The 26,430-nt window shown below is 40.6% G+C and overlaps 1 protein-coding gene across 4 annotated transcripts in view; it reads left to right on the top strand.

Annotated features, from left to right (window-relative positions):
• The window catches only part of LOC115013182 (ral guanine nucleotide dissociation stimulator-like), a 34,706-nt gene extending 9,074 nt beyond the window's left edge, over positions 1-25,632 (top strand). Inside the window, exons 1-19 of one of the 4 annotated variants that reach the window (XM_029439231.1) lie at positions 2,823-3,680; positions 5,238-5,542; positions 6,649-6,723; positions 7,814-8,067; positions 8,408-8,532; positions 9,639-9,854; positions 10,016-10,119; positions 10,230-10,314; positions 13,149-13,226; positions 14,054-14,140; positions 14,243-14,275; positions 14,412-14,533; positions 15,320-15,415; positions 15,571-15,799; positions 16,133-16,207; positions 17,273-17,317; positions 17,724-17,972; positions 18,826-18,940; positions 19,337-25,632. In XM_029439231.1, coding sequence (XP_029295091.1) covers positions 3,651-3,680; positions 5,238-5,542; positions 6,649-6,723; positions 7,814-8,067; positions 8,408-8,532; positions 9,639-9,854; positions 10,016-10,119; positions 10,230-10,314; positions 13,149-13,226; positions 14,054-14,140; positions 14,243-14,275; positions 14,412-14,533; positions 15,320-15,415; positions 15,571-15,799; positions 16,133-16,207; positions 17,273-17,317; positions 17,724-17,972; positions 18,826-18,940; positions 19,337-19,512 — 2,499 coding nt within the window. In that variant the 5' untranslated portion in view covers positions 2,823-3,650 and the 3' untranslated portion in view covers positions 19,513-25,632. Of the gene's footprint in view, positions 1-2,822; positions 3,681-5,237; positions 5,543-6,648; positions 6,724-7,813; positions 8,068-8,407; positions 8,533-9,638; positions 9,855-10,015; positions 10,120-10,229; positions 10,315-13,148; positions 13,227-14,053; positions 14,141-14,242; positions 14,276-14,411; positions 14,534-15,319; positions 15,416-15,570; positions 15,800-16,132; positions 16,208-17,272; positions 17,318-17,723; positions 17,973-18,825; positions 18,941-19,336 lie in introns of those variants that run through there. The other 3 variants (XM_029439230.1, XM_029439228.1, XM_029439229.1) reach the window with 3 other exon arrangements.
• The last annotated feature ends 798 nt before the right edge of the window (positions 25,633-26,430 follow it).

Raw genomic sequence — 26,430 nt, 5'->3', positions numbered from 1 at the left:
TATATGTTGATGTACATGCGATCGTGGAATCGGAGTGGTGTCGAGAATCGTGAAATTTCACTGCTATTGGTATCGACCACTAAATGTCTGAAAACAGTAAATCCATTCATCCACTCTCCACTATGGCTCACGTGACTTGATTTCCACTCTCTCAAAACGTATTTCCCTTTTTCTCTGACACTTTCATTCGCCTCACATTCCTCCAGCCCACATGTACATTCATGGTCGTTCATGGTCCGGATGGTGTAGGTGAACGCAGATCTGATAAGTGTTGGCGCGAGTGTGGAGGAGGCCGACTCTGGATGCCAGACATTTCTGTGGACCTTGCTGGAGTTTTCAGATTTCATTACAAAACTGACACGAGGAGCCAAGAAACACTTCACAGCATATTAACTTCAGAGTTTCATTAGATACGTTTAGAGTTTTACATTGCGTTCTACATTACTAATCAGTCTGTGTATTTATATATCTGCCAAACGTCATTATATATTATAAAGTGACTCCTCTGCTGTCACACACAATAGTGTGCCTGTTGATTTGTGCTAACTAACATCGGCAAATACTTCTTGGTGTTTGTTTTATGTGCAGGCTGCATGTAACTATATATTCTCGATGTTTAGACGATAGCGTTGCTCTTTTCGGTAGTTAATTGCCGAGTTGTCGGTGTTTAATTGGCCCTGATGTTAAAACGACAACCCATCTGATACATCTGGATAAAAGAAACATTTATATTTTTGTTGTAAATACTTTACCACCCAGTTACAGTTGTTGTTGTTAAGCGCAGGAACATGTGGTGACTAGATTTAGACCAGTATATACAAACCCTCCCTGTGGTATAACGGCTGTTTATTTAGTTTGTTAGTTACAAAGTCCATTACAATAAAGGGTAAATAGGTTTCTTTAAAAACATTAGTGCCTTTCTGTTTTTAGTGCATCAAGTTCAAAATGCAATGTTGTGGGTCACCCAGTGGCTCCTGCATGAAAGGCTGAATATTTAGGATTTTATTGCATAAAGACTATGACTTAAATCGACTTCATCGATCAGCCAAGAGGAGCTTTGAACTAAACAATCAGCAGCACATTGAAAGTTACAGTAGAGGCCATAGTTGAGCCTCCAGTAAAGAATGGCGTACAGGATCTACAGAGGAAAGTCTTTCACAGCTACACCTGAGCAGATGCCAAACCTCTAGAAAACAGATCGAGTTGCTGAGTTTATCTGATTCTCTTAATACAAATCATTTTTTTCAGGAATGACCAGAGATCAGAGTGATACACAAAGGTGGAGTCCAAAGAACCAGCATTCCCCTTCGGACAATTAACGTTTAGCTTCGGGTTTTCTTTTTTTTTTAACCATCTTCTGTCTGTAATGTCTGTAATGTCTTGCTCCAGGGCTGCCTATCTTTAGAAACCACTTCCTGTGTGTTTATAACCAGGATGGTGCCGATCTAGTTGACTAAGCACCGAGTCAGGCTGAAGAATGTGAGACAAAAAACAAAAAAGACGTTTCAGAGGGAATCTCTTATTTACTCATCAACTTTGTCAGAAAGAGTAACTGCACTGGGATCCAGTTTGACACGGTTTGTTCAGCTACTGGAGGCCGACACTGCTGAAAGACTGCAGCCCTGAATGAATTGCAAAGACCTTTCCACACTTTCTTTTAGCATCTACGTTATGTGAGCAGAGAGCTTTCATCTTATTCACTTTAGAGATGTACTGCAAATCAAGAGTATTGTTCAATGCCAACATTAATTGAAGTGGTCTGTTGTCAGATGTGAGTCCTGTGTCCTGACTTTGTGGTGACGGGTAACAGACAAACATTACTTTCTGTTTCTGCGTGTCTCCACTTTCTGATGTGGATTATTTGTATCATTCAAAAGCCTCTGCTAATCTCATCTTTCATTTGTTCTTTTCTTTCTATTTAAGTGTGACACTGCACCCTTCTGTTTAAAGTATTGATCGCTCACTGTTTTGTTCAAGTAGTGAGGAGAGTTTTGGTTATCATGGCAACGTAATGAATAGGAGCATTATGGTGGGAGTTGACAGCGGATGGAGCGAGGCGCTGCCCTTGAGTTCTGCATTTTTCAGGGCTTGAAGTGATAGCAGCGCGGCCTCTGTGGTTTGGCTGATAAGCACCTCTCCTGCTGTCAAGGCCCTCAGCTGCAGCCGAGCCTCAGCCTTTATACTCGGCAGGATTTACAACAGGCCGGGGGTTTGTCTCCTATCTCCCCATTTATCTGTCACACACACCCTCCCTCTCTAACAGGGGGTGAACCTGGGTCGTTCAGTGGAATAACTTTCACACTCACCAGTATGTTGCTTAGTGGACAGATGTTTGGTCTCCCATTTAGAGCCAGTGTGTACGGCTTTACCTCACTTGTTCTTGTGTTTAGGAACTCATTGCTGCTTTTCAAGCGTGTGCGTCAGCATCAGCCTTCTTCTATGTGTCATTCTGTGGGCTTTGAGGTTTTTCCTGTTGGTTGTTGTTGATCTTACTCTCTTGTTGGAGGACTGACGATTATCTTTGACTAAAGTAAAGTAGTAACTAATTGTTTGAATTAATTGGCCTGTTGTATTCTAGATTAATTAATAAATCATTTGCTCAGAATATGTCAGAAAATTGTGAAAAATGCCGTTCAGATGTTTATTATAAAAACAACTCATTATAAAAGATAATTTTTCATTAAGAAAATGACTATTAATTGATTATTAAAACTGTTGCTGTTAAACTATTATTAAATCACAATAAATGCAAGGTCTTCAACATCACAATCGTCTTTTCAAAATAACCTTTTACAGAATGTGATAGTTATGAGAAATAGAAATGAATAAATGCAACATTACAACCGAGCTTGCATAATATCTTTTACAAAATGCAGTGTTTTATCTTAACCTAAACAGTAAACAGGTTGCATCTCCATTTTTCATTAGAAAGAAGCAAATGATTCTCTTTAAAACACATTTTTAAACACAGTATACTCACATCTCTTCACACCTATGGAAACCTAAATGATCAGTCTACCCCAATGCATCCCTCAGAAATCAATCTCACCAAATGTTTAAGATTTTCACAACAAATTCTCTTTATGGGTTTAACTCTCTTTGTCTTAAATGTCCCAACAATAACTAACGTGCTGAGTGAGGCATGTTGAAGAACAGTGTTAAACATATCCAAACATTCTTTCTGCTGCTTGGTATTATTGTTGTTTGTACCAGTTTGATATCATTATGTTGGCTTATTTTATAGTTTCCCATTTTTATCATTCGTCATTATCTTTGTCTCAATGCTCGTAGATTTAAATTCACATCTTTACCTTCTTTATCGTGTCCAAACCAATAAAAAGCTAAATACAAGAACAGTAGCAGTGCTCGTAGACACTGTATCACTTTTTCCAAATACACAGCCTTCCTCACTTTGGGCTTGTCTCCATGGTAACAAAGACACAACAGAGGGACTTGGCGTTGACTGAGATGTTACCGAATAGATCCCTGACCCACAAAAAGAAAAAGTAGGCAGCGAAGCACAGCGAGTCACACTGAGCCTTGGAAATGGAGTCTGATGACTAATGCTCCCAGGATGCACTACAAGGGGCCGTGACAGATGACTGAGACGCCAGATTACATACCATGCCTCCATCGAGAGCCCGGCTTCAATGACTCACACTGTAGCTCTGCTATTTAGGGTGAGATGTGTTCAGCAGCCTCAGTTAAAGTTCGTCTTCCAACAGTTACGCCATCTGCAGATTGGAAGCCCATGCTGATAAACTCTTCTCTGTGTCCCACACATGAGTTATATGCTGCTCTAAAAGTCGTGCTACTGAGTTGTCCAAAAGTATTTTGAGTGATAGCAGGCATCTCTACATGAAGCCTTATGTTTAACACTACACAAAGTTTCCCCAGTCATACATGTATTATACATCACATAATACACATTTGTCGCATCAAATACTTATTGGTATCGTTCCAGTAGTGCTAGTATCAATGACATAGTGCTGTACGGTACAGCCCTTTAAAATCAATATCCCAGCATCCATGACTTTGACCTCTTCCCGTTCGATGCTGTGGCAGGTTTCGGTCTCACCAGACAGCTGATGTTTGTTTTCAGTGTTCATTCACTCTTTAGTGCAGAGGTTCTGCAAAATAAGTTTCTATTTCAGAAAGTAGACGTTTCTCAATATCTTCAGTGCCTTGTTATGTCCTCATGTTAAACTGAAACCAAAAACATAGGATGACTGTGACCGTGTTGAAATGAATCATGAGACATATTTACATACGAAGCAAATATCATTTCAAACTTGAAAACGTCATTAATATCCAGAGACAGTGTTAACTCAGAGTGTTGATAAAGACGTAGCTTTTGGATTATTTATCGATTAAGGTGCCAATTATTGTCTTGGTTATTCGTTTAATCTAAATTTTCTGTCAATCAACTAATGGGTTAATAGATGAATTGTTGCAGGTCCACGTCAGAGCTCTTTGTTGTAAAGAAAGATCTGGTTTCACTCTCAACCTGTCAGAAGTCACTCATCCTATCTTGCTTTCTTAGACTTTAGTTGTGTAACCCATCGATTGGTTCCTGTTGTGTAACCTTCGGCGGTGCGAATGCAGGTTACATGCTCGACATGTTGTTGACAGCCAGCCGCGAGGATGAAGGAAACCATCTCTGTCAACATCCCTGTGTCCTTTAGTGGTTTATTGCATGTCTTGTTTTTTCATGTTCAGGAGAAAACAACAACAAAATGCAGCGCTGGCGACATGCAAACAGCCTACAGAGCCCTCATTCATGCAACAAGCGGCTTGTGTTAATTCCCTGTTTGGGTATATACAGGCTTCAGCTTGTGTTGTAGTGCCAGTTATCCAGTAAGCTCTGTTTAGTAACAAGCTATTGTTCGTTTGTGCACGGCCACGCACATGATTCACCGAGTATGACTCAGAGAGGGAGACGGACCAAAAAAGAAGAGAGCCGGGTCACACAGATGGTCATAATTAAAGGGTTTCGTCCCAAAATGAGATGTCGGGACATTTTTAACTTGACGTTTCGCATGGTAACGGTGGCATCTTCTCTCTGACTTCCGCTCCCTTTTAATTTCCTCAAAGCAGATATTTGAAGAGCTTGTTCCAACAGGAACAATCCACCATGACTTGGAGCACACGCTTTAAGGTTATAACTCAAAGAAAAGCCAATAACCGAGGTCTTGGTTGAAGAAAATGTCTTATTTTCCGTCTCCTCTGTCTCGTAGAGCTCGACGCAGGAGATCGGCGAGGAGGCCGAGGAGGACGCCATCTTCACGATCACGCTGAGGAAGGTGCAGCTTCACCAGTCGGCCAGTAAGGGGCAGCGATGGCTGGGTGTGGAGACGGACTCGGCCCTGAGCCTCTACGAGACCTGCAAGGTTCGGACCATCAAGGCCGGCACGCTGGAGAGGCTGGTGGAGTACATGGTGTCGGCGTTCAGGGGAAAAGACTCCACCTACGTCACCATCTTCCTCTGCACCTACCGCTCCTTCGCCACCACCAGGCAGGTGCTGGATCTCCTGCTCAACAGGTACAGTGATGGCAGGGGACACACCAAAACAACAACAGACTTTTCTCTAGTTTTACCGTTTCAATCTTTCAAATGAAACAATCCGAGAAAGAAAAATAGCGTTCAGATGGAACTACTCACAGCTCACGTCCACTCCAAGGCCTCTTCATTGTACGGGTCACGAGACAGTAAGGGACAACCGCTGAACATGAAAAGATAACATGACTAACTTAATGTCATTATGAACATGAGGTTCTTTAGGGATCGTTTATTTAAATGTTAATGTCCCGTTGTTAATATTGTGCAGGGTTTGCTCTGCCAGTATAAGGTTTACATGCAGCACCCGAAGGCTCCACCTGAGCCAAGTGAATGTAAAATCATCACAACGAACCTCCACCAGGTGTAATGGTATCAGAAGCTCAACAGTGGACTTCTGTAGTTTGTCTTCAGGCTTTTTGTGTGTTTTTATTTATTATTTGCTGTAACTTTTACAAATATTTGTACACAAATGTGACAATAATAATAATAATTCTCCAATATGATGTGCATATCCTTTATTGAATAACGTAAAAGTTTCTTGCAGGAGGACCTTTTATTGCTTATTTTCTGTCAAATTAAACGTCACTTTCCACAAATATAATCACAGTTTAACACACTACTAAAGACTTTATGATTAGTGTTGTTAATGTAAATGTTAAGCGATCTTAATGAAAAGATTCTCAAATGTCTTTTTCTTTTACTTTATCCTATACAAAAGCTTTACTTTAATTTGTATTTCTTTTTAACACAATAGTTATTACATTTGTTGATTAGAAATGTGTTTTGGTCAAGTTCAAAAACAAGCGTAGTGACACCAGCTGTTAGATTTTAGCTATAGCATTTCAAAAAATGTAGTTTGCTGATAAATCTGTAACACTGGGCTAAAGTTAGAGTATAAATATGTGACATTCCCAAATGAGGTATCAAATCATAATCATTCTAAACGCTGTGATCACAGGGTCCACTTTATGTAAGTGTATCAATGTTAGTGACAAGTTAAAGTTAAGCCAGTCAGTGTTTTCTTTCTATCAGAATGTAATTGTTGCTTTTTCATTCACTTTATTGAACAACTTGTGTTTGTTGTTTAGGTATGCCAAGCTCCTAAACATCCCCGCAGCCACAGCACACAGAGTCTCCCAGGACGACTGCACGGAGCTGAGAAAGTGAGTCTGCTGCGACCTTCAGAGTCCAGCTGCCAACATTAATCACTGAGGACGTTCACACTCCTCCCCGAGTTAAAGGCATATCTACAGAGTTTGAAGCTTTAGCCGATTAATGTTCTTTGTGAGACGCCTGTCAGACTGAGGGGGGGCGGTCGCTGCAGGCGTTTGATAAAACGTAGTTCATGAAAATGTAATAAATCACAGAAAATAAATACTTTATAGCATCAGTTTGACTAAAGCAGATCATTAGCATTGTTAGCACGACAGGACATGATCCATTCAAGCTTCAGGTCAATGTGCTTCTGTTATTGTTGAAATACCGTGCCGTCATTTTAGCAGTGTTAGCATATCTTATTGAAATCAATTGGCATTTTTGATATCATCAAGGACCCAGCTAGTTAAAGCTAGCTTAAAGATAATGACTCTTTTACGGGAATGAATGTATGCAACTAGCTCTAACTTGAGTAATGAAGTACTCAGAAGAGTATTAGCATTAAAAAATAAAATGACACATTATGCAGAATGTCAGAATAATGTGCATAATATTTATAATTATCTATATCTATAATAATACATGTAGTGGAGGAAAAAGTACAATGTTTTCCTCTGACATGGACGTGGAGTAGAAAGTAGCATAAAATGGAAATACTGTAAAGTTAAATTCTACAACTGATTTTTAAACTTTCTTTGAACTGTTTCAACTTTTAAAACCGCCTCTGTTAAAATATCTAACTAGTAATTAATATTTCTTTCATGCTAACACTTAAAACCTTCAGTATTTGGGGACATGAGGACGACAGAACTGCTGAATCGACTGTAATGCTACACATGCTAACATTAAGAATCGTCTGTCAAAGCATTTGAATGTAATCTTTAAAGGAGAAACAAGCTCAGCTCTGTCACTCTGACACTGATGTAAATTTTCTTCTCACTCTCTGAAAGAGTGCAGACTATTTCTTTAATAAGGTTAACCTTCCTCACTCAAAATAATGTATTGATCATTAATATTTTGCCAAACAGCTCGCAGTGACTGCAGCATTAAAATCAGTGCATGTGATTTTCGATATCCTTCTTTCCCTGTGTGCTGCAGCACTGTTTCATCAATCCTGGGCGCGTGGCTGGACCAGTACTCTGAGGACTTCTGGAGCCCTCCGAACTACGACTGTCTGCTCCAGCTCATGTCCTACCTTCACCTGCACTTCCCCGGCTCGGACTTGGAGCGCCGCGCCCGCAACCTGCTGGCCCACTTCCACCGCCGACACCAGTGTGAGCCTGATCCTGACGGTATGAAGGCAGGACAAGAGAGGGACAACAGCAGGGCAGGGAGTCCAGAAAGAAGAAGGGGTCAGAGAGCAATGCTAGATTTGTTTTTTAAATCATACATAAGTTTAGTGCAAGTGCAAACAGTTTGTCCTCATGTGCAGCTACACATTTCATGTAGCTGTAGACACAATGTCAGTTACATGCTGTGATACTTGTCGTTCTAAAGAACACTTTGGTTGTACAAGTGATAAGCACCAGTTGGCCGTCACTGTCAGCACACATGAGATGGAGTGACATTTTCAGATCCTGTGCGGAGAAAACAAAACAAACATGAAGGTCACAGAAAGGATGAGAAACCGGAGAAGTGCAGGAACTGTGTTGATGTTGATGCTGAGATTTGTGTTCTTTTTAATCTCTTCAGGGGAACACATCGGCTGCCCTTTTGCTACTCAGGAAGAGAGCGGCTTCGAGGACGAGCTTCCCGCGTTCAGTTTCCTGTCGTTCGACCCCATCATGGTGGCAGAGCAGTTCACGCTGATGGACGCGGTGAGGATGTTTCCCTTATCAACAGATGTAGTCTCTTTTTAACCTTCACAGTTTCCCAGACAGTCAGTAAAAGGTTTTATGTTCTGCAACTAGTGATTCTTTTATTATCGATTAATCGTTTTATCATTTAAAATGTCAGAAAATAGTGAAGAAGGGCCCATAGTTTCACCTTCAGATGTTTTTCCTGTCTGGCCAACAGTCTTGAACACAAAGATATTCACAGTAGTAGTAGTAGTAGTATTCACATTAGACAAGGAAAAGCAGCACATTGGATGAGCTTTGGTACAAATGATAAATCGATTATCAAAATAGTCACTGGTTATTTTTCTGTTGATTGACTAACCACCTCACCTTTACAGTATACCTTTAAAATATCACAATCTGAGCTGAAATGATCTGAAAATGTATTAATTAGTCGAACAAAAAGAATGTGTCTGTAACACTTTTTAGTTTTCCTGTAATAAAAGGCTGATGCTTTCTGCACATTTAGCCCTTTAACCTCAAATTGCTCATTTTCTAAAGCTTACAATTAATTTTTTGTTTGATTTGCAACCTTTCATGCAGCCTTTGTGTACCCATACTGATCTGTTTGCAGAGATTTCAGATTGCTAATCCATCAAAGTCATTTCTTTATTTCTCTTCAAAGTTACTTTTTCATTCAGTTTCAGTTTGAAGAATTCCTTTTTGACGAGTTTCTTGGAGCTTTAGTGTCATCGGATTCTTTTAGGAGACTGTCAGCGACCAAACTGACTTTTTATCGACATTTTTTAATTCAGAAAACGAACAAATGTATGTTCCTTAAAACCACCACAAAGGAGGTGGGAAAAAAAGCAACAGTGCCAAAGATATCTTCCCCTCCGGAATAATGGATTCTTTATCAGCCATAATGTAGCCAATAGCATCTTTTTGTGAGCCGCCCTTTTTCCAAATCTTTTAAAATCCTCTACAATGCCCCCCAAAGCTTCTCCAGAGCCACAGACAACATTATACATCTTCATCATTTCATCTCAGATAACTGCGGTCACATGTTGATGGATGAAAGTAAACTGACATTTCTGTGTGAAGGGACCCGACACTGTATTAATACTGATACTACTCTCTGTCAGGATCTGTTTAAGAAGGTCGTGCCCTACCACTGCCTGGGGGGGATCTGGTCTCAGCGGGACAAGAAGGGGAAGGAGCACCTGGCTCCCACCATCAGAGCCACTGTGGCCCAGTTCAACTCCGTCACCAACTGTGTGATCACCACCTGCCTGAGCAACCCCACGCTAAAGCCCAACCAGAGAGCCCGGCTGCTGGAGAGGTGGATAGACGTGGCTCGGGTGAGGTTTATCTGCACAAACATTTAAAGAAATTAAAGATATATATTTTAGGGCTCTGGTAGCTTATCAGACAGAAAAACATGTCTACTAAAAACATTTAAAGTTAAAGCGCAGTTTATTATATCTGTTTCTGACCGTATGATTGTTCGCGTCGTGTTCAGGAGTGTCGGATATTGAAGAACTTCTCCTCGTTGCGAGCCATCCTCTCTGCCCTGCAGTGCAACGCCATCCACCGCCTGAAGAGGACCTGGGAGGAAGTGTCACGGTATGTCAGCAGCAGTGGGCTCCATGTTGTTGCATATATGCACAGATTGAATATTGTTGAAGGCAGATGGGCTGTCGGGGGTCTTTGTTGACCTCTGCATCTGTTCACAGGGAGAGTTTCCGCACCTTTCGCGAGCTGTCCGAGATCTTCTCGGATGACAACAACTACTCCCTCAGCCGAGAGCTGCTGGTGAAGGTGGGTCACAGCTTCTCAACAGCACACAGAAACAAGCAGCACATACTGTATGTCCTCCTGATTCCTTCCTATATACAAATAAACTACATTTTTGTTTGTATTTTATAATATATCGTTTTTATGTATAAAATTGCGTTAAAATAAACACATTTTGCTGCGATTTAATTGCAATAAACAGGTTAAAAGATGCAGAAATAACTACATCATGATGCCGATTTGTAAAAAGTCTGACTTCATGCTTCATCTGGTCTGTCCGCAACACGACAAGCAAACTACCTTTAAAATGCTTGTTTTCTGAATGGAGTTTGGATCTATGCTAATATTGTTGCTGCTCCAACACTCAAAATAACGCATCTAAATCAGGCAGAAATACAGCAGCACTTAAGATGTTTATTATTGATGACCGGTACCTGCAGACGGCTTCAATAACTTATTCCTGATTTAACCACAATGTCCTTTGCGTCTTAACATTGACTCTGCTTGTAATCGCAGCGCGTGGAAAATGTGCTTAGTGTTTGGTGTGACCACACCATTACAGTAGACAAAGGATAAGAATAATGATGACCGCATGATGACATAGTGGAGCTGCAGAAAACAAAATAACTGCACAGCACAGAGACAGGGGAAAGTCAAAAGTCTTTGCTTCTAATCAGCCCGTATTAATGAGACAAAGCAATCATCTTCTATATAACGTCTGTGCGTGGTATGTGAGCAGATGGCCGCAGGATGTGTGTCTTGGTGACCCGTCCCATCCGTTGACTTCCTCACCCCAGTTTCATAACAGCTGCAGAGAAAGATCCACAGAAGCATCCTGCAGGGGAGAACACCTTGTACCGTGTTCTGTTGGATCACAACAGTATCCAAATATTACTGCTGATGTCCTGGGTGGGCTCCGTGCAGCTGACACATCGCTGTCATCATTAATCTGATTTATGGAGTTTAATGAGTGGCGTTGACAGCTCCTCGTACTGACGCACTCGGTACAAGGACGGCAGAAGCTGAGAGACGTGACTGAACAGGAAATGAGACGGCATATATGCACTTTCCATATTCTGCTGCTGTCATAAGAAGTGAAAAGATTAGAATGATCATTTATTTTTCATTTTTTAAATATTAAGCAACAATGGAGCTCTGTGGCACAGAGGAAGAAGATCAGGCTTTGATACACACACAATACTTACTAGTAGATACATGCGTAACCATAAGAAATGCAGAATATACTACTTTGTAGTATTTCGGTGATGTAACAGTGAGTGAACACCCCGGGGTTTCTCTGAGGGAATCCCCGCTGACGTCAAGAGGAGGAGGAAACCTTTGGCAGGGTTAGATAAAGCTCTGATCTGATGCCTGTGTGAAAGATCAGCTCGGGGCGTCGCCTCTATCTGCTCAGGCCAGGCTGCGTTCACTTGACTCTCAGCTGGAGTTACAGGAGGCTGCAGAAGGCCTCTGAGTGTTACATCACCCTCAGGAATGTGACGGGAGGTTCCCCCACTTTTTTGCCTCTGAAATTCAGCAACAAAGAGGAAAAAGTTCAAACATGGTCACGTTCATGTTCAAGCTTTGTAATGAAATAAATTACTTTTTACCCGTCTTCTTAGAAAAAACATACATTACATTCAACACTTCGGCAGGTTAAGAGTGTGACATAACTCACTGTTAAAGCTTTGGGAAGTCTTTCAGGCTGAGTGCAACAACACACCCAGAGACCTGAACTCTCTCGAACATCCAGGCGTAAACATCTCACGTTAGAAGAGGAACACCAGACCCTGTGTGTGTTTACACGTGAAGATGAGATGAGTTAGTACATCTCAGCCAGTGGAAACAGTTTGATATTATATTTGGTGGTGGCCAAATCTTAGAAAATATAGTGATGATCGGCTGCGGGCTTGGAGGATACATACTAATAACAGAAACCTGTGTTACTAGTTGGAGACGTGAGGAACGTCTAACAAAGGAAACGCTACTGTGTTGCATTATGGGAAATAAAGAATCCAGCAGTGTAGTTTGACCCATGTTGGGGACTAAAGTCAGGAAATCATTTTGACTGTTTTCCAATGTATATGTGCAATAACTAATTAGATAAATATAGCTGCCCTGGGCTGCGGGGCTAATTTAACAAATTATTAACAAAAGATTATGTCAAATGTCTTTTCTAATCTGAGTAGGATTTATGCTCGATTAATCTCAAATGTAATTACATTACATTACATTTAGCAGACGCTCTTAACCAGAGCGACTTACAGTGAACTAAGTACAGGGACAGTCTCCCTGGAGTAACTCAGGGTTAAGTACCTTGCTCAGGAGTACAATGGTGCAGCCTGGTATTGAACTCCCGACCTTCTGGTGTTTTGTTCGGAAGGCGTACCACTAGACTATCACCACCCAATACACCACCCAGTACACCACCCACTACTCAAGATAATTGGGATCTTCGATGGTTAAAATACTGAATATATGCAATAATTACAGTGTACTATCTTTGATCATGTGCATATTGATTAATACATAATTAAAGTGTAAAAATTTATATTTTGGTGATATTTCTACATCTTTCTATATATTCTTTTTAAAGATACCTTGTGTGTGCAGAGATACGTTTTTACAGTCAAATTAGACATTGTTGAAAAGCCTAAACTGTTCATCGACAGATGAACGGTTGTGTCAGCTGACGTGGATGAAGAAGTGACGATAAAAGCACCGCGTTGTCTCTGTCGATGTTCTTATTCAGATGTAAGGGCAATAAAGTCCTGAAGGTGAAATGTCGACAGGATTTGAAAAATGGCAGTTAATTTCTTTGTGAGTTTAACATAAACACACTCTCTGTTGTTCTGCAGGAGGGCACCTCCAAGTTCGCCACTTTGGAAATCAACCCCAAACGAGCTCAGAGGAGACACCAGCAGCAGAGAGACCTGGTGGGTGCTCAGCACAACGACTACAGGACCTTTAGTATTGTATTTCTCTCACATTGTTATACTCACACATTCATCCAGTGTGTGCCAACAGCCTCATCTAGTGGCAAGAGAGGCCACTGCAGTCTGTCCATTAAACTCAGACAGCCGATAGTCGTTGACATTAACTGGAATGGGAGAGTAAGGAAATCCACAAATCATCAAAGGAGCTACTTAAAGATGCCAACAGCACAAAGTGAAAGCTCCCTGATGGATTCACTCTACTGATGAAATCCACTTGGAGCATCTGACTGCAGACAAATGATACTCACATGTGTACAGTTATACACAATATCAGCAGCTCCTGATCCTTAGTAGATTTTTAAAGGAAATTGTCATCACATTTAATTAAAGATGTCAAATGATTTCTTGACGTGTGTATATGTTTCCCCTGTGTTGTTTTTATGTATTTCTTTGTTTTTATTGATTTGTTCTGCTCTTTTTGTGAGCTTCTTGTTTTGATTTTTTATTAAAATTTATGTTAGATTAGTTATTTTTCTTTTCTTTTTTTCGTTGTTATTGTTTGTTGTTAGTTTTTCCTCCCTAAATCCAGCGGAGGTTTGTTGTATAAGCTCTCCTTTTTTCATTATCTGTATTTAATGCAGTCTTGTTTGTGGCCAAAGCTGCAGCAGGCCAGTTGTGCCACTTTGATTTACCTGTTAAATGTGACTTTTATCTGATGCTCGAACTTGTTTAATCCTGTCATGAAGAAATTGTTACCTCGACATTAAAATGTCTCAGCCTCCATGTTTTCTACCTCCACTGATGGTCCCTCTGTCCTCTGTGAACAGGGAGTGATGCAGGGCACGATTCCTTACCTGGGCACCTTCCTGACGGACCTGGTGATGATGGACACTGCCATGAAGGATTACACTGAGGTCAGACCCCTGATGTGGGACTTTAGCTGGGATTCATGCTTGTTCTTTACTGCCTCTTTACATTGTTTTATCTTCTCATATTTATATTAAACTATTTTTCAGGGTGGTCTGATCAACTTTGAGAAGAGAAGAAAGGTGAGTTACATTTCCCTGTTTGGTTGTGATGATCGGGAAAAAGCTAATAAAAGAAAAAACCAACAACGTGGCTTCCAGCTCAGAACAGACAAACTGTTTTTAAACGCTTCCCTGCTCTGCTGCTCTCTACTCGCAGGAGTTTGAGGTGATCGCTCAGATCAAGCTGCTCCAGTTGGCCTCCAACAACTACAGCTTCACTCAGGACAGCCACTTCAGGGAGTGGTTCGCAGGCGTGGAGAAACTCAGCGAGGCAGAGAGGTTAGTCCGTCTCAGACGTTTGTCCCCCTCAGGCAAGAAAATCTAATCTGGACACGTTTTACTCTGTGAGGTGTCGAAGGATTCAAAGTACTACTGGTTGTTTTCCTTTAAGATTATTTTGAACAGATTTTACTTTTACAACTGGAAGTAGGACCTTCGACATCACGTCAATAAAACTGGCAAGCAAATGCTAAATGATATACAATGATGCAGTGAGTCATCATTAGTTTATAATCCGGTTGATGAGGTTGACGTCACTCTGACGCTCACTCTCCTCTGACTCCTACAGCCATCTGAGAAACAAGATGTTGGTCAGAGGAGGCAGCGAGCACTTTATAATGACTGGAGAAACATTCAAAAATGAACTTTCAATAGTGTCCTGTCAAAGACCGGCAGCAGTTCAAATATCACAGTCGCAGAAATAAAAACAAGCATCTAATCATTTTACATGAAACATAGAACAAATTACAGGATTATAAGATATCCAAAGACATTCTTCAACATTCAATAAAGTCCACTGGGAGTATCCAACACAGATATTCATCTAAACATAAACCAGACAAAGTATTAAAGCTGCAACAGGCAAGTGTGTTGAAATATGAAGCTGATATTAGGCAAAATGACCAAATGCAGCAGAGATGAAACATTCCTCCCTTTAGGTGCGTGTTGTGTTTACTGTCATATCAGCGCAGGATTTCTGGGTACTGAATTGGCAGGGATGGTCACACCTGGTCGTATCCTTGAGATTAACATTGTCTTCATCGTCCTGACTTCCTGTTCCCGCAGCTACAATCTGTCCTGTGAGATCGAGCCTCTGTCAGAGTCGGCCAGCAACACGCTCAGAGCCAAGAAGAACGGAGGAATCATGAAGCGCTGGAGCGAGTGAGTGTGGATCCTAACTGAGTGTTGACAGAGACGCTTATACTTAAGCTGTGTCCACATGTGTAACAGCAGCCAATTCATTGCATACATAATGTACTTTCTCTGTCGTCATGACTGTTAAAACACTCTTCCTCCTGTCATTACTTCGTGTCCAGCCGGCAGTTGACGGAGGCCGGCTGCAGCGGCGCCCCAGGCTCTCATTCCAAGTCCTTCGACCACTCGCACTACAGACCGTACCAGGGGGGCGGAGGGGGCGGGGGCGGGGGCGGCGGGGGGGACAGCGGGGACGCACTCAGCGTCACCTCCGTCAGCTCAAGTGGTTCAGACCTGGAGGACGTGAACGCCAGCTTCCTGTCTGATTCTCCGGAGGGACACGAGAGAAAGGTGAGCAACGAAGACCAGTGTGAGGGTATTCTACCGATACTGTATGTACCAAGTTACTCAAGCTCTGTACTTAGGTACACATCTGAGGTACTTGTACTTTCATTTAGTCTTTTCTTTTCCTGCCACTTTCTACTTATACTCCACAAACACAAAACATACAAAGAGTTTCTCTCTCTCTCTCTCTCTCTCTGTGTGTCTGTCTCTCTCTGTCTCTCTCTCTCTCTCTCTCTGTGTCTCTCTCTCTCCTCTCTCTCTCTCTCTCTCTCTCTCTCTCTCTCTCTCTCTCTCTCTCTCTCTCTCTCTCTCTCTCTCTCTCTCTCTCTCTCTCTGTAGACTTCGACTCCTTCAGTGAAACTTACCGTCTCTGCTTTGGGGAGAGAAGCTCCGGCAGCAGAAACATCATCAACGGTAACAAGTTAAACTTTTTATTTGTATTGTCATCTATAAAACCTGATCAGACGTGTTTACAGATGGCAGTATTACAACATATTGATGATGTCTTAACTATAATTATATACACTTCTGAGTGCTAGATACGTCATAAAAATTAGATTCAGATTTCTGTTTTTGAGTGAATGGGGTTTTGGACTGTTGGTCATTTACAGTTAACAGTTGGTACCGCAGCAGTAAAGCTCGGAGACACGACATTTAATAAAGAATGGTAAAAAACAACTAAATGAAGCAACAGGCAGAGATTTCCCCGACTTTTAGTCCATAGTATCGGTCAAGCTAGAAAAACACTGGATCCTCCATTTCCCATAATGCAACTCAATCTCACAGCTCTTCATCAGTCCACTTTAGATGAAACCACGCCCACTTCCGTATGATGAAAGCCTCAACGCAGAACCCCAGAGTAGCATAAAAGCTAGAATTGATTTCAATGTTCTCTTAATTACTTTCACGCCACGATACGGTCCGACTCCTCCGTATGTCCCAGATCTTTTATCCCCGTAAGACCCTGCTCGTACTTTGAGTTCCTCGGCCTTCTATCTATTCCAGTCTCCCGGCTGAAGACTCAGGGGGCTCACCCTGCAGTCAGTTCGAAACACTTTTCTCACACTGCCTGCCTTCCCTGAGTTTAACCTGATTCTTTGTGTTCTGTTTCATGGGTTATACTATTTCAATTTGTATGTTGCTCTTTTACTACTTTCATTTAGTTATTGCTGGGTTTTTTTGGTTTTCAAATGAAGCACTTTGTAACTTAGTTTTGTATTTGTATTTTTTTTTATCAAATGAAAAATGAAACACTTTGTTTTCAAAAAGAGTTTTCAGGCAGAGAAGTCAGATATTTGGTACACTGAACACTTTTACAGGAACATTGAGTTGTTTAGACGTTCCTCATTTAGTAACACAATATTAAACCGCAGGAAAGAAAGATCATTTTCAGGGAGAAACAACATTACATTTGACATTTTTAGTAGTTTTGCCTCTGACGAAGATTACGAGGCTCTGATGTTTGTCCCTCTTATTCAGGTGACGAGTCAGGACAAGACTCCAGCCGTCATCAGGAAGGAATTAGTATGTTGCTCTTTTAGTTCCTTTATTTTGTAATTGCTGTTTTTTGTTTTTATGTGAAGCGCCTGGTAACTTTGTTTTGAAGTGCTAAAAAGTGTTATTATTATTATTATTATTATTATTATTATTATTATTATTATTATTATTATTATTATTTGTTTTATGGAAGAGGGCGTGGTTTCATCTAAGTGGGTTGAAAGAAGCGATAGACGCGACCTGGTAAATACTGGTAAACCCACCACTGAGGCTGAGCAGCACTCTTTCTGACCAGTAACCCCATCTTGATATGTAAACTTGGCAGAGTAGTGCTTTGAATAAGAATAATTGATAAAAGAAAAATCGTGAACGTCAGCCTCCTGTGTGTCCGGCGATGTTTTGTCCTCACCGCCTCCTCTGCTCTCCTGCTCAGTTCTGGGAGTGCACGTCTCTGTCGTCCCTCGACACCTCCGGTTCGGCCTCGGGCTCCAGCAGCGCCTCCTCCTCCTCCGTCTCGTCCTCCACCCCGCTGTCCGCCTCCCGCTCGCACAAACGCTCGGTGTCGGCGGTGTCAAACTACTCAACCCTGTCGCTGCCGCTGTACAACCAGCAGGTGGACGACTGCTGCATCATCAGGGTCAGCCTGGACGTGGAGAACGGCAACATGTACAAGAGCATCCTGGTGAGTTCGCCTCCAAAGTCTTCTTGTTTTAGAAAGTCACTCAATGAGCATCAAATATCCCAATCTCAGTGTTAGCAGCTCCGCTACATATCGTGTTATTTTCAGAGCATTAATGCTAATTAGCAATAATAATAAAGGATTATGTGCTTAACAAAGACAAGACATCGCCAGCACTTTAACACTATGTATGTATTACTCCTCACTCCGCTTATATATTCCTACAGTCCTCTTTATACATTTTGCAATTACTCTCTCACCAAAAATATATATATATTATTTATTTACTATTATTTACTTGTTTTCAATGTTGGAATTTGAATATACTCCTTGAGAAATGCTTGATTTTCAACATAATCTTGTGTTTATCTACATATTCGCTCATGTAAACTAAAAATCTTTTAATATTTGATATGAAACAATCCCGTCGCCGTATTTGTTTGTGGTCACCCGGCGTCTCAGCAGACACGGAGCGGACCGCAGCTGTTCTAAACATCAAATAATCATGAAATGACTGTTGAAAAGCTGTGTGAACCCTAACTTCTGCATTTCTTGTCTTAGATTCTCATTCTACCTGCTTAATGCGTGATCTTTCTTTTTATACATATTTAATAAGCGTTGATGGAGGCAGGCTGAGATCTACGATTTTAATTGCCAATGACTGATTCAAAGTAATTGTTGTGCATATGACAGTAAATACTTGAAAGACAAACATAGAATTAGCTCTCGGTAACTTCACTTCTCTGCTCACATCTGGTCAAATGATCTGAAGAATTGATATGTGAGATTGTAAAGATGACAGGTAGTTTGCCTCTGACAAAGATACGAGGCTCTGATGTTTGTCGCTCTGATTCAGGTGACGAGTCAGGACAAGACTCCAGCCGTCATCAGGAAGGCCATGATCAAACACAACCTGGAGCGGGAGAAGACCGAGGAGTACGAGCTGATGCAGAAAATATCTGAAGACAAAGGTAAAAACTAAACACACACACTCTGACTGAGTTCTGCAGACCATAAGAAGAGAGAAATGCATTAATAATTTACATTTGAATATAACCAAACCTTGGTCTGGTTATTATAAAGTCATCTGCATCTGTGTTATTCATTAAGAAAGTTCTCTCTCCCTGCTGCCGTTTATATCATCCTAACCATCTTAAGAATTGTTATTGGAACCACCACCAACAAACATGAAATAAATAAAGATCGTGGTATTAACGCTTCCTGTCTGACAAAGGGCACAAATGCTGCTCACTGTTTTTCTGTAAAACTATCTTTTCAGTTTTTATAGTGTATAAAATGAATACCACGTCATAAATAAATATTCATTTGTTTTGCCTGACTACGTGTTGTTTCTTCTCCTTCTGCAGAGCTTCGGATCCCAGACAACGCCAACGTTTTCTACGCCATGAACTCCACTGCCAACTACGACTTTGTGCTAAAGAAGCGTGGCTTGGCCCGACCGATGCGGGCCAAGAACGTGGCCAGCTCGACGCTGCCTCGCATGAAACAGAAGGGACTGAAAATCGCTAAAGGGATTTTCTGAGGAGAAACGCGCCACTTCCTGCCTCCCCTTCACCGCCCCTTAACCCTCTCTGGTCTCCACTCCTCAGAAGAAACATTTGTGTTCGGGTCTGTTGAAGTCAAACTAACCCGAAGTATCTGAGTTTTGGTTTGGACAAAGATGGCAGAGGAGATGTGATAAATGACCAACCTTTCTGTGGATTAGCAGAAAGCAGAGGAGCACCTTAGCACTTAGGAACAGCTGTCGCGTCATCAGGCCCCTCCGAGGACTTTAAAGGGCCGAGTGCGTCCAGATAGGAGCTGTTTCCCTGAAGGCTGCAAGTTCAGAAGGAAAAGCAAACGGCTGTGTCGGGCGCCGCTGCTCGCTGCTCAGAGGCTGAACTAGTGAACACTCTGGTTGTGTCGGCTTGTGGAGAAGCAGATCCATTTAATTTCCTGGTCCTTAACTTTTAGTTTACAACTGTTTACATCTTAACCTCCCTCGGTCAGCAAGATCTTTGTTCAAGCCTCTTGCTTGTTTTTTTGTTTTTTTGCACCTTCGATAAAACAATTTTTTAAAACCCCCGAGTCCCCCGGCAGCCTTGATCCCTGTACTTCAGACTTGAGTGTACACACACGAACAATACGAAGCTGAAGCAGACGTGCGTGCATACAGCTGGGTGTTTCGAATGTGTTTCAATTTTTTCAGGGAACTTTTCTTGCGAGTGTACCGCCGCCTTTACCGCCCGGCCCCCGGGGTTCCTGATGTCGACAGTGTCTCTGGGACTGCAGCGCTGGACTCTCCGCTCGGTGGACGCTGGGACTCATTTCAGCATTTTAACACCGGCGGCGCTGGCGTGGGGGGAGCTGAACTCTTTTAACGTCTTAAATGCTGCCATGTTACATAGAAAACACAAAGGGTCAAGTAGTGAGAAATAGAATAATGGGTGTCAACATCTAGTGGACACAGCCATGAATTACATGCCACTGTTTTTTTTTTTATTAATGAATGGTAACCACTACACCGTGAAGGATGTGGCAGTGCTTTGATCCAACATGAATGGGACCCAAAAGGTTCCTGAGGGAAGAACAAGTGAGCTGAGAACAAACTGAGTGTATATATCAATTAACACCAACTGTGCAGTATATTCTTTTGAAACGGACCATGAGATTTGTTAATAGACTTCGTCACGATATCCATCTATTGTTTTCATTTTGCTTTGTACATTTTGTCTGCATCTCTCTGGTGCTGCTAATCATCACCTCACTGCTTTCTCTGCTTCCTGACCGCCAGCCGCCATGTTGGAAGACGACAGAAACATCTCACCTGCTCAGTGACACGTTCTTAATGTCGTGTTCGTTGTTTGCTGAAAATGTTGTTTAATAAACAGTCTAAGTAATGGAAGCCCATACAAATCCTCATCAAGTCAAAAATGTTTACCAAGTACTCATAATTTTTAATTACCATAACACTAATGTGACACTAATGAATATTTTGGTATCGATGAATCGGATCATTTTGATGGATCGATAAATTGTTTGATGATAATAATAATTTGTAAATAAAACAGTGAAAAGTGTCAGTTATATTTTTCTTACAAGTTAACATCTTTATCCGCTTGTTTTTGTCAGTCAGTCCAACATTATTAGTTTACTGTCACATAAAACAGAGATGTTCACATTTGAAGCAGTAACGAGGGATCTTTGGTGTTTTCTGTTTATTCGCTTAAACAATTAATAATAAAAATATCATTAATATATAATCAAAATAGTTACTTTTTCCTGGCAAAAATGGGCTTCCAAACACCAGGATGTAACCTCTTTATTATCAAAATTATTTAATATATATACATATATAAATTACAATGAATTTGACCATAATAATTGCAAGAAAAGTGAAAATATTTAGTAGTAAGTATGTGATAGTAATACTATGTATTCAAATGTATAATTTCATAAAAGTATAATATGCTGTGTTCCCAAAATACTGCAATAGAGAAACTCTGGGACACAAAAGGCAACTTATAAAATGATACATAAAATAAGCAAACAAAACCAGATTAGATTCTCTGGTTCCAGTGAGGACTTTATCATCTCACAAAGTTACACTATTCAACATTTTCTCTAACAGCAAACTGATATTTTGGTTTAACCCTACTATTACACGGGGAGAAGGGATCGACTGCGTTAGTGGTTTGGTTCTTCCAACATGGCGGATCATCCGTCACATCCATCAGTAACAATTTTCCAAATGTGCCATGACGGGCCTGTGTGTTGCAGACGCATCCGACGGGTCCTGCTGATTTATCCTGCAGGACGCTTTCTTACGGTGTCGGCTGTGGTTTACGTACCGGTGATGACAGCAGAGTCTTTTCTCTCTCTCTCTCTCTCTCTCTCTCTCTCTCTCTCTCTCTCTGTCTCTCTCTCTCTCTCTCTCTCTCTCTCTCTCTCTCTCTCTGTCTCACGTACAGAAAGTGTGGAAAAGATTTGGATGATTTCCAGAGCTGGTAAACTTGTCAAAATACAGAAAAGCTTCTTAAGTCAGTCGGTAAAGCGCAGTGCGTAGGAGGCGCCCATATAAGCCACGGGATTGCTGCCAAAACTGCACATGAGGGAGCGCTCTTCTTTCTGTGCTGTCCGTGATGTGTTTCTTTAAAGGTAAAATCCAACCTATAACATCCTAACACTGTTTTATTTTTGGTGATGTACTTTCCATTTGTAGGGTCCGACACATACAAAGTTACATTCCAACAACAGTTCACTTTTAAAGGGGCTTCTTTTATGGGTTCTGCAGTTTCTCTCTGTTTGCACACAACACTCACTGTTAGTCTTTATTAAACGAGGATCATGCATAAAAAAAACATTAATCTCAAAAAGAGAAGACATGATTTATGCCAGAATTAGCTTTAGACTAATTTACATCTGCAATACCTTATGTTGCACTAACCGTTAGCTAAGCCCCGGCCCCCCCTCAGTAAACATGCAGTTCACAATGACAACAATAGCAGTTATTTCTGAAACAATGGGTCCTTGATTTCAGTCAAAAGCAGATTCTCATTTCGAGCTGGCGGCCATAGATTTTGCCGGCTGAAATAACATCTGTCACTTAACAGATTTGGTCAGCTGTAGCTTGCTACCTTAAGTTGACTTTAAAGGTTGTATGTGTGTTCCCAACTGACTCGTTTTGAAACAAGAATGGTGTAAAAGGGCTCTTAAATCTGCACTTATGCTTCACACATGATGCTTCAGGCTGGAGGCATGGAAATAAATAAACAGCTTGTCTTGATTGATTGGTATTTAATGTAATGTAATGCTTATCCCTGATTGGCTGCTTTGCTTACACAAGTTTCACATCTTTTCACTTTAAAGATGAAGACTAACCAATATGTCTGACAAACGTAACTTTCTCTTTGGTAACTTCGGCTTTTGTTGCAGGAGTGTAAACTTTCCTAAAAGAGCAGGGATCCACACACCGTGGTGGAAATACTGTAAAAAGGACCTTCTTTGAACCTGTAATCTGTAATCCCACAAACTAATGTCATTTGTTAATTATGTGCTCTTTGGCCCTGAAAGCACACACTCAGTTACTACTGAAGGTTGTAAGTGTTAAATCATGCTAGCTGATGTTAGAGCACATGAACAAGTTGCACAGCATCCTGGGAAATGTAGGAAATCTCTGAATAAGGGAAAGTGGGTTCACCAAAAGCACTTGTTAACTGAATATCTAAGGTTGGATTTTTCCTCAGGTATCACTGCAACAACATACTACATTTGCCTGGATTGCACTGCGACCATGTATTGCCTTTTTTTTGTTATTCCCACCTGCATGAAGTTCATGTTTCTCTAAACAATCAAATGAATGAAGGCCTCCCCCCCCCCCCAAAAAAAAGAAGAACCTGGGAAAGCAATATGGTGACGAGCAGCAGGAGGCACGTCGTCCGGCTGTCGTAGATGTTGTTCGTGCCACTGTGGCGTGAAATTCTTCACTGTTGAACACTGTGACCTTTGACCCTTTCACTCTGCCCTCTGCCTGTTGATCGGCGCGTCATGTGTAGCACTGTGAACAAAACAAAAAAAACTCAAAAAAAAAGGTTCCCTCTTAATGGTGTCGTAGTGAACATCCGCCCTTCGCTCATCCTGTTGGCGAGCAGGCTTGACCCTCTATGTGCCAAAAATAACAAGGAAAGAGAGAAAGGTTGCTCTTAACAGACGAGTCCTCTGCCTTTCACAGTGAGAAAAAATAACAAGTTTGTATGTTTACTGTTACTGTGTTTCTGGAAAACAAAAAAGGGTGCGAACACTGATGTCTGGACGCGTTTCCCGTGTGGAGAATTAGACCAAGTCCAAGAAACTTGAAGCGAAGATGTTTGGCTGCAGATGAAGCTGTTGTAGAAACCCCACTTTCATGAATTTATCCTCCTAACTTTCATGTTTTAATGTCTTTTCAGAACCAAACAGCTGCCAAATTTGCAAATATTCTAAACTGTAGCGTCACCAGCCGTTTTTAACCGTAAACCAGGTTTTTATTCCAACTAAACTACATCTGAGGTGCATTCACTGAAAACAAATTCGCATTTGTGTAAGGAAACAAATAATCCCACTCACTTCATTGATTTATGTGGTCGACAGTGTTTTTGATCCTGCTCACCTCATCTAGAAGACTTTATGGTGTGTAGGAACTTGAATTTTACTTGTTTTACACCAGACTTTGAGATGTTTTTTGCTTCCTTTCTGGCTAACTATCAGGAATGAGTACACCTCCAGTGTAGTGAGTTACAAACACTCATCACGCAGTGTGAAGCCATGCAGGACCTGCAAGGCACCATAATGTCTAGAAGATGGAAATAGTGTTTCAGTATCTCCTACTTAATGTCACAAATTGATTATAGACGAAGGACCAGAAGCACTGCAGCAAATCTACTCGCACACTTTTGTTCACTCTGAAACAGTCGGCTTTAAAAGGATTCCTGAAAAGGATAGATTTTGTAAAAGTTAAATCCGGATTATTCTGTATTTGCCTTGTTGGCAATAACTCCCAGGAAAGGACCAAACCCAACAACGTGTTATCAATCAAACAAACTAGATTGGTATAACACCTTCCATACAGGTTAGTGCAGTTCAAGACAGAAAACAATAGAAAAGACAAAAACTATTTCAGACTAATGAACGCAAGACAATAAAAATAATGAAAAAGCTCTACTGTTTTAAACCGTAGAAAATAATAAAATAGAAATGACATTTTACAACTTAAATACAATAAAATAATGTAAAAAAATAAATGTCTACAAACTAGTGTTAGTCCTGGCTGAATAGTAAGGTTTTAAGTTTTGCATTTAAAGTTTCCAACACTTCCAGCGTTTGTCTCTCAATGCTTTCTGACTTCACTGGTTCCTACTGAAGATGTACATCTTTAAAATGTGTAGTTAGATTCTTCTTTAAAGGCTCAGCAATTTCCTAAAACAGCTGTTCACTTTTCCAACATGCCTTGAAAGCAGCATCTGTGTTTGGTTGGAACAAACTCTTTTACATCATCAGGTCTTTAATGAAAAAGGTTTCCAGTGATTCCTTGTTTCCCCAGTGGAACACAGTCGCATGTTTCTGCAGCAGCTCCATCTCGACTCTTACGTGTGTTCTCTGAGAACATAAACATTGTGCACATGAGTGGAACTTTAAATGAATTGACCCCACGAGTGTTTCTGTGCTGATGAGGTTGATGTTGGACTGGTGTGTGTGTCGTCGTAGCCCGTGGTAACAATGAAGTACCTTTTTTGTGATTTGACCTGATTCTGTGCGAGTTTGAACAAAAAGGCTGCGTTTACAAGAAAACAAACTGGAAACCAGCTGGTGTGGTGTGTGTGTTTTTATTGTTATTATTTCTTTTTTTGTTTTGTTTCCCTGAACTGTGCTCGGGTGCCATTTTCCATTTTAACAAAAAGAATTTCAGAACTTTTTCTAACTGCGGACTCTTCTTTCTTTCACTTTTCCTACTTTCCCAAGAACACAAAAACCTGTGTAGAAAACAAACCTGTCCTTGATTTTGTCTTTGTTTATTTATTGATTTGTATATAAAGATTTTGTTTTGCATTGTACATTCTCTCCTTTCTTGGTTATAGATTAATATATTCATGTATATACAAATAAACATTAAGTTTATAAAAGTAAATAGACTCTTTTCTCTTTATTATTGCTTCTGCATAATAGCATCATAATGGATTTATTCATAAAGTCTTTGTTTGACAGAAGACAGAGAGCTAAAATAATGAAGATCTTTTAGAATTTATGGATGTTATACTTAACCCTTAAACTGATTGTTAAAGCACATAATCAGACTTTTCAAACATTATGATTTAGTAATGTATGTGTAATATGGGGAATGTTAAGTTAAAGTTAAGTTAAGATACATAAGAACTTTGATTATTTTATTGATTCCAGTGGTGAAATGTAAAAAAGTGCTTTTACGACAGCTCTGTACTCACAAAACATTCAAGCGCAAGTTTCTATCTGGGCCATGTTCCATTATACTTTTAGCAGTTGGCCGCGGGCCGTAGTTTGGACACCCCTGCCATAGAGCATCATACACGTCTCTTATTTATAGAAACACATGTACACATACAAAAGTTCAATTTACGATCTCTACAATTTACTGTACTACATTTTAAGAGGGTAATATTTTACTTTTTACTCCACTACATTTATTTGATAACATTAGTTACTCTACTTTACAGATTAGGATTTTGCATACAAAACATTTAAAGAGTTTATAAAATAAGATGTTTTGTTATAAACTAAATGACCCAATAGTTCATTCCAGTACAGTAGATTAACTAATTTGTTGTTTGGCAGAAAATTAATTGGCAAATGTTTTAATTTTAAAACATATCTTGGTTCCAGCTTCCCAAAAAGAAAGATTTGCTGCTTTTCCTTTAAATCATGTTAATAATTGTAATGTATATGTTGAGTT

The sequence above is a fragment of the Cottoperca gobio genome, chromosome 9, assembly GCF_900634415.1.
Source record: "Cottoperca gobio chromosome 9, fCotGob3.1, whole genome shotgun sequence".
In the NCBI taxonomy this organism is placed as follows: Eukaryota; Metazoa; Chordata; class Actinopteri; order Perciformes; family Bovichtidae; genus Cottoperca; species Cottoperca gobio.
This window is presented reverse-complemented; position numbering and strand designations above follow the sequence as displayed.